Here is a 12,489-nt window from a genome sequence, read left to right on the forward strand (position 1 = left end):
CAAGGGCGTACTACCTCCCCCTCCCCCACAGCGTACCACCTCGGCGAACACCCTGATCAACAGAAATGAATATCCGTTTCCAGTTCTATCCTCGTCCTTCTCAAAAGATGATTCATTTAAGCAAATATTTATGTGTAAAATGGACTGATTTTCGCCAGTTTATTCCTTTAATCAATAACATTCAAACACCCAGACACATCCATCCTCCTCCGCAATATGTTCGTCTTCTTTACCTCTCACTTCCACCATACTGTCCACCTCAGACAACAGCACACAGGATTGAGAGGAAAACCAGGAGAATAGGGGGCAGACGAATGTAATTGGGAGAGCAGTAGTATGCAATCCCACTGTCAGGGCTTGTCTCTCAGTTTGTCCCTGAGGACATGCTGTCAGATCAGTGCAGCCAGGCCTCTGGCTGACAACACATCACCCTGTGGCAGAAGGACGTATCGAGCAGCACAACAAGCAGCCAAGCACATGGGAGGAATGGACTGCCCCTGTGGATTAAAGATGATATTTAAACATACTAAAAGGCCTAACCACAACAACAGTTAGGATCTGGAAATAATGGGACATACTTCTATTTACATGGGATTTATAAGTCTTACCATGTTTTCATGGATCAGAATCAGCATGAGGTCCTGACTATGGAGCAATTTAACATGCAGACAGTGACTGTAAGATAAATACATGTTGCAGTTTCTTGAATTTCACGTTTTGATGTTATTCTTCTATTCTCACGAGAGAAATGTTACTTATTAGTTGCAGCCCTAGCTCCATCTATATATTAAACCTCAGTGTAGTCAAACTGATGATTTGCCACAACTTTTCTGGGAATCATGTTTTATGTTACCTTTTAAATCTTATTTTCATTTCCCTTTCGTCATCTTAAGAGTTTGCAGACAAACTATGTTATTGGCAATTTTATGATGGAAGGCATGCTTTGACTTCAGTATATTTATCTACATATCCAGTTTGATATCCTTTTTTATATACTGTATATGCGGATGCCAGTGCAGATAAAGTGAAAAGATGAAAAATGACTCATGTCATCACAACACCTTTTCCATTTCTCAAGAATCCACATCTTACATAAACAGCCTGTATAGTGATGTATACAATTGTAATATCCCTCATGATTATTATGATATTGATTTCAATTACCCAGTCTGAAGGCAGTTGCAATCTAACACAGCCTTTGGTAGGAAAAGACTTCTTTCAGCATGGACAGCAAAGTGAGAGGGAGATAAAATGTTTTGCAGCTCAATGTTTTGATGAAGTGTGCAAGAGAGAGGAGAAAATATGAGAAGTATATCAAAAACAGAAGTGAGAACAAGCTAGATGAAGAGAGAGGATGCGTCCCAGGGGAATGGAGTGTAATCCTGGCCAGTAATTGCTAACTGGCTCCATACCTCCCCTGAGATACATCACAAGGAGACAAACAGAGGAGACAGCAGGTTAAACCCAGTAACACTGCGCTCAGCTCTCCACAAGCAAATGAGAAACTGTGCAGTGCAACTCATCACTGTCCCCAAAGCTCTGCAGTACAGCTCTGGCAAAGGATCCAATCGAACGCTCTCAGAAAGCAGCAAATAGCTAAAGAAGAAATGGCAAACTGTAGCAACGAAGCAATAAGTTTTAATTCAGTAACATTTTATAATCTGCAAGCGTAGACAAAAAAGAAAACAATCAGCCTGCTGACTCCTAAACTGTGGATTTATATTCTAGTATGCGGAGTAAATTTTATTAATTCCCATCTGGTGCATCAAACCCGTGAGAGGAAAATGGCTTACTGCATGACTCCTACAGTGTGAAGCTTGAGCCATTAATTATCCTACAACCTAAGAATACTAACTGAGCCCATTTGAAGAAGTAGAGCCTGTGACTATGACAGCATCTTCAGGAAGTGTGGTAATAATAATAATAATAATAATAAAAATAACAATTAAAAAAATGCTGCTTCACAGAAACAATGAATCACAAGCATATGTTTACTGTCCAAAACACTATGCTGCAGTAAGCTATTAACTGACCATATGATGTACTGTACTTTATATCTACCACAGAATTCCCATCATTACTGGGACAAAGAGCCTAATTAGAACTCATGCACCCAGGACTAGTAAGAATACATTGACCAACAACATGCTTGCAGACATGAATTCTTCATTTACATGCATGCAAACAGCCCCTGCAGATGTAAGTGAGCTGCCTTGGTTTGTGTAAAGGAGAGCTAGTACACAAACATGACTGCATTTTGAAGCCTGTGAGACATACAGTTTCTTAATTGCTTCGTTTCCAGCTTCTTAAAAATAGCTGCTCATTAGCGCATTCTATAGATATAAAAATGCTACAGTTGTAAAGCCTGTGGAAACTATATCACTTCTTACTTAAAAAGTAAAAAACTGTCTCTCCCCGAAGTGTGAAGTTTAAAGTTCATGCACTAGGGCTAAGTAATATGATATAATACATCATGTGACAATACTAATTTGTCAACAGTCAAAGATAATCCTGAGGCAAGATAATACTCATCATTATATTGTAGCAGGGAATTACTGGCAAAGTCCATGTTAATGGTAGCAATGAATATTCAGATTTTTGCATTTAAGTGATAAACCCTCAATTGGTCAGATATTTAATATACTGATTCAGCCATGGGACGTTTTTGACTGGTTATCAAAACATTTCTTAAAATAAATGAAAATAAGTTATATAAAACAATATAATGATACTGCTATAAACAACTACATGTCATAAAAGGACACTGCTCAGACTTAAAAATTAGCAAGGTGGTGTAAACATGTTGTGCTGAAGTATGTTGAGATCCAATTTGATTCCCCATTCAACTGCTCCTTGATCTGCTGATAATAAAGAAACATTTATCAAAATCATGATCCATGTGAAAGAAACCCTAAAACACTATAAGATGTGATCCATCATGCTTATTGTCCAAGTGCCAGTGCTTTAAGATAATGAGCCATGAAGGTTTCCATCACACCAGAGCAGAGGTGACCGCCTTCAGGAGCAGATAGTGAAAGTGTCTCTAAAGAACTCACTAATGCATGTGTATTGAGAGTCAAAAAATTAAAAATGATGAGGGCAGAGAGCTCTGCACTACAGCTGACACTGCACTCCTTCTGACCTTTGTTAAAAAACTTGTACAGTGTAGGAGCTGTGTCATGAAAGAGGGACATAAGTAGGATCTTGACTGCTATGAACACTGACAGTTTCCTTCATTCTAGCAGAAAAGAATCAGAGCAACTCCAACAGACCTCACTAAAACTGATTATCGAATTGATTTGGAATTTCACATGGAAGTGCAGCTCCAGAAGAGGTTTTACATGTCAACAATCTTCTCATTGTAACTGTGCTCCTCATAGCAGCCCAAGAACTCAAGAACACTTTCAGTTTCCACTGAAGGACAACTGCAGATGCTACTGAGTATTAGCTCTCTGACAATGTCGGAATCACAGTACAATTTTCCTGGTCACACACATTTTTAAATAATATGATAATAGAAAGGAATGATGCAGAAAATGTCTCATCGTAGAACTTATCCTATTTTTAACAGTAATATAATGGTGGGCGGTTGAATTAGAACTAATTCGTGCCTGTCAGATTTCAGGTCTGATTTGTTGGCATTCTTATTAAAATTAATAATAGTTGTTATTTTCATCAGTTTTATATTTTAAGGCTGTTTACTATTTTTTCCCCATCAAATACTAATTCCATCACAAAAGTGGGAGCACTGCATTCATGAGGATGATGTGGCTGTCAACAAGAAATGCCTGTCACAGGTTATTCAGCTGTGTTAGGATGTCTCATTTTTAAGGCTGTTTGTTAATTTTTAAAGCTTAGCAGGGAACAATGAGCACTTCAATTTAATGTGTGTGAAGTGGCCCTGAATCACTGTTTAACACTGATGAACTCCGAATTCACAAAGATTCTACAATGAATTCTAACTTATGCTTTGCACCACTGAACTGATTTACATTAAAAAAAATAGTTACGAACTCATCTCCATACCAGCTGAAGGAGATACTTCAGTGTAAATGTATGAGGCTTCCATATTCCATATTATCTTATTTCCAGTACTGAACTTAGTGTTTCAAAATATCACAACAACAAGCTCACAAACCCAGATAATTCTTTCAGAGACTGTAAAGATCTGGAAGATATTAATAAAATAGGCCTATGACTTAAGCCAAAAGATCAAAGTATTCATCTGATTCTGATGATCTATCCAAGTAAACTGTGGTGACACTGACAAAGAACAGCAAGTTCTAGTTTGTCCTTAGAGAATTTCAGATTATTAGATTAGAGTAGTTCAGAGATGTGATGCATTAGTTCTCTCATGTTCTTTGTGTAATTTTATTATATCTGAATGTTAATATTACGGAACATGTGCAAAAGCCAACTGTCAAGAATCTCTAAATAACATTACCATGCACTACGTAAGTCAAATTCATTTTAGTGATTAGACTGCCAAAGTAAAGCGAGAGAGCCCAGGGCTCAACAGCACAGCTGTTCAAACCAACAATGTCCAACTCTGCTATAGGCAACAGAAGGATGGATGAAGTGAGAGAGGTGGAAAGACAGAAACACTAAGAAGGAATTTTCTTACTTTTAGTCCAAAGCTATCAACATAATCATAAATGAACAAGAAGAAGCACACTGCATATGAAGACATTGACCTGTCCTGAGCGGTAACAGAATATTGATCTGTGCTCTCTCCTCCAACATGTTATATAGGCAGTATTTCCTGAGAGTGGGGTGCAAATATACTATTAATCAGTGGTTTATACTTCCTTTGTTCAACACCTTCATACAATATAAGAACAGATTAAAAGTCTGCCTGCCACCACACTCACTCAAAGACAGGTTTTAGGACCCTGGGAAACACCGCCTGAAACAGTCTGTGATGATGCAATGAATTCTAAACACATAATAAGCGTACACAGATGCAGGCTGCCAACACAACACTTAGGCCTGGCAGACTCCGACTCATCCATATGCAAATGTAAAGTGGAGCAGGCGCAAAGAAGAGAGGAAATGAGACTGAGGGAGAGCAGAACAGGAGAATGAGGCAAAAGAGGGAAGGAGACTGCATGCAGTGAGGAGAATTTTTTACAGCATGAAGTGTTGCAATGTTGAAGGAGGCTGCAGAAATCTGAGGATCCATGGCGACAGATGAAAGATCCCTGAGAGAGACAGAGGAAAGTGGATGAAGAAATGACAGCTGCCTCTCAGACACACGATGTAGAAGAGATAGCGGGATGAGGAAGGTTTTCTCTTGGGCAGATGGAAATGAGTGTGACAGCTCCAAGCTCCTGTGCTGTAGCGTCAGCAGTGGCTGTACTGACCCTGGTTGAATTTACTCAGACAGCCTGAGTTGCAGAGGGAGCGGACCGTCCCTGGCTCCCAGCAGCTCCGGCCCTTCATCCCACTTTGTGCAGGCCTGATCCCACTCCTCGCTCCCTGAGACGCAATACTGCCCTGGGCCGCTACATAATCCCAGCGATAGGGGGGGACCAAGGCAATATCTCTACCTATTCAGCATTGCAGCATGCACACACATACATGCATGCTCACAATCATACATACAGTACAAACAGTGATGTGGGGAGTAATGCAGGCACTCCCTCTTGTAATTCCTATCTCTTCTCCTGCATTGGTTGTCTTTCTCCTGGAAACACGCACACACACTCAGCATACACACATTTAGAAAGCTCTGCACATTTACAATTCTCCTCCACATGCTTCTCTCAGTGCAGTGCAGATTTGAGAAGAAGGGAGGGAGGAAAGAAGGGAGGGAGGGAGGGAGGGAGGGAGGGAGAGAGTGAAACAGAGAGGAGATAGGACTCGGCAGCCAGCAGTCATCTACACAACTAGGACCACAATGCATTGCTTCCACTCTGTTTTTCCCCCCTTCAGCACCTTGACAGTAGAAGATAGCCATTTCTAGAAAGCTAAATGGCAGACATGGTATTAAATGGTATTAAAAGCCTGTATTTCTTCATAAATGGCACTGCAAGGAGCTCATGTAAGACACGACATGAAGGGACGATAAGATTTCAGATTAAGCAGCGTATTATCTCAGAGTGGCTCTACAGTGGAAGAGCAAAACATTCTTCAGTAAATGGTCATTTCCTCTTCTGTCCTGTTATCCTGTCAGTATCTCTCTGCTCCTGATCACTAGCTGTTGACAGTTCAATTTAACTCCAACCTCCTGCAGAAAGGTCAGCATCAATGCAGAGCTACAGATTCAACATAATCTGGACTGTGGTTGCTGCAATAACAGGCTTCACACACTTCTTTTACAAAGCAAGTGAAGGTTATCTTCTTGATATGCCAGTGCACACATCATTATCTACTGTAAATCAAGGTCACTACAGCAACCTGTACACTATGTCCTCCCCTTGAGCTATGAGTTTGTGTTTATTGATAGTAATGTATTGTGTGGCTTCATAATCATGGTCTCCATGGTATTCTGATTTCCTTGTGCAGGAGTACAGATATTTTTATTTATGTTAAGGCCGATGCTACTTTCTATACCAAATGAAGGCAGTGGTGTTATTAATAAATGCTGTCAGTGTACTTCAGCTGGCAAAAATTCCAACATAATAAAATCTTTCAGCATAATTTGATTCAATAGTCTGAATGGACACTAGATTCCTGCACATTCTCTACGTTTCATCTTTATGTTTTGCAAAGCTAGAAAATAACTTTGGCCTATCGAACTTTTCACAGAAGAGGCAATATCGGATGATTTACAGCTGTAATGACCAGTCACTGTCTGTAATTTGTCAGACATGGTTTTTATTGCACATACTTATCACAGAAGCAACATGGCAGTTCTCAAACCTGTGATGTGTTTTTTCTTCACTTTCCGACAGCAGTATGACACAGTGTTATGTCATCCATCTTGAATCACAGACAGAAAGGATAAGGCTATTAAAATTTTGGTGTATTTTTCTGATTTTTTCCTTATTGCAACTTTATGCAAATATCTATTAACTACTGACTCACAAAAGCAACTACTGAGATTTTTACATGATGTGACACATTTCTCGTTCCATGGATTAAATTAAAAAAGACAATTATGGAATTTAGGCTAACAGTAGACTGTTTTTCCCTTTTAATTAAGAAAACCACCACACTAACATACACAGCATGTATACTGTAATGCCTGCGTTGTAATCGTTCTGTAATAATATCTGATAACAGCAAAAATCAGGTAACAAGGGAGTGCTGCTGTTGACTGTAAGTGAGGTGAGGAGAGAAATGCTGACAGGGAAAGATTGTTGGACTGTAAATAAATAGCATAGCCTGCACGTCCCGGGGCATGTTTAGGGGGGCACCGAAGCATGAAACCTCAATTAATTTCATACTTGACCTTCATCATTTCTTACAGCAAGTTTATGCAAAGAGACTCAGCTTTGGCTGGTGAGACACGCAGACATCTTTCATTTGCACAAAAACACTGTCTTGAAAGCATTTTAACATCGGTTTCTTTGCTCTTTGGTTATATCTAGTTGTTTCCTATGAAGCTTTTGGGGCCTTTGTGTGTGAAAACTGCTAAATTCTTATCATTCATTCATTTTCTGAACCCGCTTTATCCTCACTAGGGTCACGGAGGTCGCTTGGAGCCTATCCCAGCTACATAGGGGCGAAGGCGGGGTACACCCTGGACATTTCGCCAGTTCATCGCAGGGCTGAACATATAGAGACAAACAATCGCTCTCACATTCACACCTATGGGCAATTTAGATTAACCAATTAACCTATCAGTGCATGTCTTTGGATGGTGGGAGGAAGCTGGAGTACCCGGAGAGAACCCACGCAGACACGGGAAGAACATGCAAACTCCACACAGAAAGGTCTCATCCCCCGTCGATAAATTCTTATAATTTCTTGTGTATTTTATTGACATGAATACCATCACCATTTTTCTACATACCACCATTTTTCTTGCTTATAGTTTTCACTGTAAAGAACTTTTGTAACTGTAAGCCCTCAGATACAGATGCTGAAAAGTGATTATAATCATGTTAAAAAGACTATTGGATGAAATGTACATTTATTTGCTCGAGCAGTCAGTTGAAGGCCAATACCTCTGAAAGACAAACTAAGAGCAAGAGGGTGTTTAAAGAACAGGAGTAACAGTCTCATTAGACCAATTACTGCACTACAAACCAGGAACCCAAACAGCCCTCCCAGGCTAAAAGCAAAGACACTGAGCTCATTAAATCCAGCTAAAATGCTCAGTTCAAAGGGGAAAAGACTTTCATAGCAAGACAGAAGTGTTTTCACCAGGAAACATGACATTTCAGAAGTCATATTCTTGAGTCTGAGACCATTTAAAAGATTAGGTTAGGTCAGTTCCAGCAGCTGCAGCCAGATAAATGTTATTGATCTACAGCATTATGCTAGACATTGGGCTGCTTCTCTGTCACTGAGGCAACAGAAGACCACTTGCATGTAAGAACAAGGAAGACAAAAAATCGACTGCAGTGAATTACAAGCTGAGTCTGAGGTCTCCTTATGGACTGACTCTTCTCCTGTGGCGATAATAACCTGCTTATCCAAGGGAGGTGAAAGATCTTTAATTAACCACAAATGTACGAGTTGAGCATAATTGCTTCCTGTGTCAGGCTGTACTGGCTCATAGTTAAGAAAACATGCATCATCTTTGATAATTTAGTGATCACAAACAGACACAACGTTACATATCAGTGCCCTGTGCAGCAGAGTGAAATTAGGGCTAGCTCTCAGTTCTCTGGGGTAATCAATCATCCAGCCCTGTATGCATGTAGTCTTCACTGACAAACAAACTCAAGTCCAGGTAGCATCTTCACATGGCAGCTGCTGGTGTTGGCAATGTGCACTACCTCTTGTGAGTTGTGCCAGATTTTGATGTTGAAAAGGTCTTCAAAAGCATCCTTGCGTGAACATGTTCCAAGACATGTATTTAGAATATTTTCCCTATGCATATGCAGTGATTATTCTATTTGATACATCAGCTATTTTGAGAGGTGATTAAGTATGAACATTTCTGTTGAGCAACCACATCACTTTTGTTGTGTATAAGAATGTTTATTATCTTTGGGTGTCTAGAAAAGCGCAATATAAATCCAATCCATTATTATTATTATTATTATTATTATTATTATTATTATTATTATTATTATTATTATTATTATTATCCTGAGATAACAGAAAAAAAAGAGAAAAAATGCCTTTAATTTGCATTGATCTAAACAGTAAATGGTCCCAGGGGTAAAATTTTCACGAAATCTTGAACACAGAAGCATAAATTGGGATTGTTTTTGTCATCTGGACTGAGATAATATGCTTAGATTTTATATTTAGGAAGTGCTAAACCGTTCATAAAAGTAAAAATATTCACCAAATGTTTGATAGTGGCTGCCCAGATCTTCAAAAACGAGGAGTGTTTTGAACCATTGCTCATTAAAAATAGTTTTAGTTCAGTGATACTTCTGAGATGTCTTCCATGTGGAATTTAATAGGCTTGAGGTCAAGACTCTAACTTTCCAAATAGCATATATTCAGCAGCCAAACTCTGCTGTGGAAGACTTATTATTGTGCTGGCGAGAGTCATTATCACACAGCATGACCTGACCTCTATTTAAGATTCAGATATTAAGCAGTTACCTGTATGTTTTTCCGTCAGACTCCCAATAAACCTATGTCCACTTGTCTACACCCTCAGTGAGCAGGACATACACTATGCTTCTTGTACACAATAACAACACAATAAAGATTAGCTACATTTTCAGATTGTCTCTGGAGTAGTGCTGAATTATCATGTTTGAGAATCTAAACTAAATAGTTTTAGGCAAACAGACAAATTAGGACAACTCTTTGTTTTATGGGAGTCTACTATTCTTGCATGAACACCAGCTGTTGTTTAATCTTTTTCATATTAATGATGAACAGTCAACAGACTTCATTCAGATCTCCTCAATGTTCAGATATATTACATTAAATATATTCTGTTTGTTCTGTCGGTTCAGTTTCTTTGTTACTGTCCTGATGTTCTCATGGATTGTCATTGTAAACTGCAGTAATACAATAGCACCAGTCACTGTTACAGTAATGCACACTTGTCATTCCAGAGAAATCGACTGCTTGCTTCAGATTGCCTTTAATGAAGACAATGGTTTACTGTTATATTGCTACCATGACGGTGAACATTTTAATAAACTTAGCTACAACTTTAATAGCAAAAACAGACCCTAACATTTTTCTTTTATATCTAAATTGTGTCTGTTCATAAAGCACTATCACAATAGAAAATCATGTACCAAATAATTTTAGTAAACCAAACTGTGAATGGACCATCACCATATACAAGTCTGCTTCTTATTCCTCAGTCTAACACAGCTAGCTTCCTCTTCACTACTGAACATTCTTTTATTTATTAAATTGTGATAACAACAAACTTGTAGGGACTAACAACCATTCATTGACCAGTAAACTAATAAGCTCTTTGAACAATGGCAGGACTCTGGAGTACCAGGACAGAACCCATGCAAACACAGAGAAAACATGCAAATCCAACACAGAAATGCCCTCCTGCAGTGGGCTAGAGTCAAACCCTGGACTTTCTTGCTGTGAGACCACAGTGCCAACTACTGCACCCAACACACCACTAAACCCTACTCAGATTTACTTATTTACTCTACTGCACCAAAAACTTGATTAAATGATGACTTTTTCACTGTTTGCAGTTCTTGGTATGTAATACCAAATCATAATATAAGATAAAAAGATAAAAACACATAAAGATTCAACAGCCCTGTGGTAGACTACATATCTGGAAAAATATTCCTAGTGTGCAAAAGAGCAAAGCTGGTACTAACAGCTGGACCTGACCAATGAAAAAACTGCGTCAAAGAGAAATCCACCAAGGATAAAATTTGGAGAAAAACCAACTGAAATAAATCAACGGAGCGAGGTATTGAATGCTCATTGTCCTACTTGACCAACTTGGTAGACATTTTACTAATTTGTATTTTAATGAGCTACTTGTGAACCTATACTCAGTTCCTCTGGCTGCTGATAAAGCAGAACAGCCACAGACTGCAAGTGACAGTGAGAGAATTGAGGGTGTTGACTGAGACACAATGCAAGTGTAATAATGAATTCAAGTTTCATGCAGCAAATAGCAGGTCATTGAACACAATAAAGCAGGATGGAGCCGACAAATCCCTGTACACCAGAGAAGAGCACAATATACCAGGAATGTAATGGAGGCTCGAACAATGTAGCATGTCAACACAGCACACTGGCATTGTGTATCCATGATTCAAATAGTTTATAGACCATTAAACTGAGGGTACATTAAATGAAGTTAATAGTACTCAAATAATAAATATCCATGTGAAGGCGAGATGAACACAAGCACAGCATTCAGATTTAATTATGATGCCACAAACAGATTCATGACAAAACTACAATAAAATGGAAAAGAAAGTTATTGCCAGATATATAGCTTCTATTTAAAAAATGTTATTTAAACTTTATATTCATAGATTTATAAAATTGTTCTCTCATATACATGTTGTAAAGACCCATCATACAATCTGAAAAGCAAAAAATGTAATTTTCATAATTTTTTTAGCATGTCTGACCTGTTGGCTGTTGTGTTCATCAAATCAAACTGTCAAGAAGCAGAGGTACACTAATCAGCCTAACATTATGGCAGGAGAAGTTGTAATAATACTAATTATTTCATTACAATGGGACCTTTCACTGGGTTGGATACATTAGGCAGCAAGTAAACAATTAGTCCTCAAAGCTAATGTGTTGGAAGCAGCAAAATGAGTAACGTAAGGAACTAAGTGACTATGACCAGGTCCATGTTGTAACGGTGATGACTGGGTCAGAGCATCTCCACAACTGCAGGTCTTGTTTGGTGTTCCTGGTCTGCAGTGGTTAGTACAGACCAAAAATGGAATATGGAAGGACATCCCAATCTCAGGACCATTGATCATCTGTGGGAAGTGTTGGACAAATAAATCTGATCCATGGAGGTCCACCTCTCTACTTCCAGGACTTCAGGGATCCGCTGCTAACGTCTTGGTCCAGACACCACAGAACACCTTCAGAGGGCTGGTGGAGTCTAGACCTTGGGTCAGAGCTGGTTTTGTGGAACTAACTATAATAGACAGGTGGTAATAATGTTATGGTCCCATAGATGCTCAATTGGTTGAGATCCAGTTGCTGTTCTTTGGACCACTTTGGTAGGTCCTAACCACTTTACACTGGGAATGAACAAGAAGATCTGGAGATACTCTGGCCCAGTGATTTGACCATCACAATTTCTCTCTTTCCAAGTTGTTCTGATCCCTACTCTTGCCCATTTTGCCTTTTCTAAAACATCAACATTAAGGGCTAAATGTTCACTTGCCTCACATATCCCACCTATTGACTAATCCCATCATAATGAGATACCAAATTAAT

General features: G+C 39.0%; 1 protein-coding gene across 7 annotated transcripts in view; it reads right to left on the bottom strand.

The window, feature by feature from the left end:
- osbp2b (oxysterol binding protein 2b) overlaps positions 1-12,489 on the bottom strand; it is a 46,768-nt gene that overhangs the window by 22,531 nt on the left and 11,748 nt on the right. For 2 of the 7 annotated variants that reach the window (XM_030142856.1, XM_030142852.1), the window contains exon 1: positions 5,364-5,457. The exons of the other annotated variants lie outside the window; for them this stretch is intronic. In XM_030142856.1, coding sequence (XP_029998716.1) covers positions 5,364-5,442 — 79 coding nt within the window. In that variant the 5' untranslated portion in view covers positions 5,443-5,457. Of the gene's footprint in view, positions 1-5,363; positions 5,458-12,489 lie in introns of those variants that run through there. 7 annotated transcript variants of the gene reach the window in all.

The sequence above is a fragment of the Sphaeramia orbicularis genome, chromosome 9 (genome assembly GCF_902148855.1).
Source record: "Sphaeramia orbicularis chromosome 9, fSphaOr1.1, whole genome shotgun sequence".
Classification (NCBI taxonomy): domain Eukaryota; kingdom Metazoa; phylum Chordata; class Actinopteri; order Kurtiformes; family Apogonidae; genus Sphaeramia; species Sphaeramia orbicularis.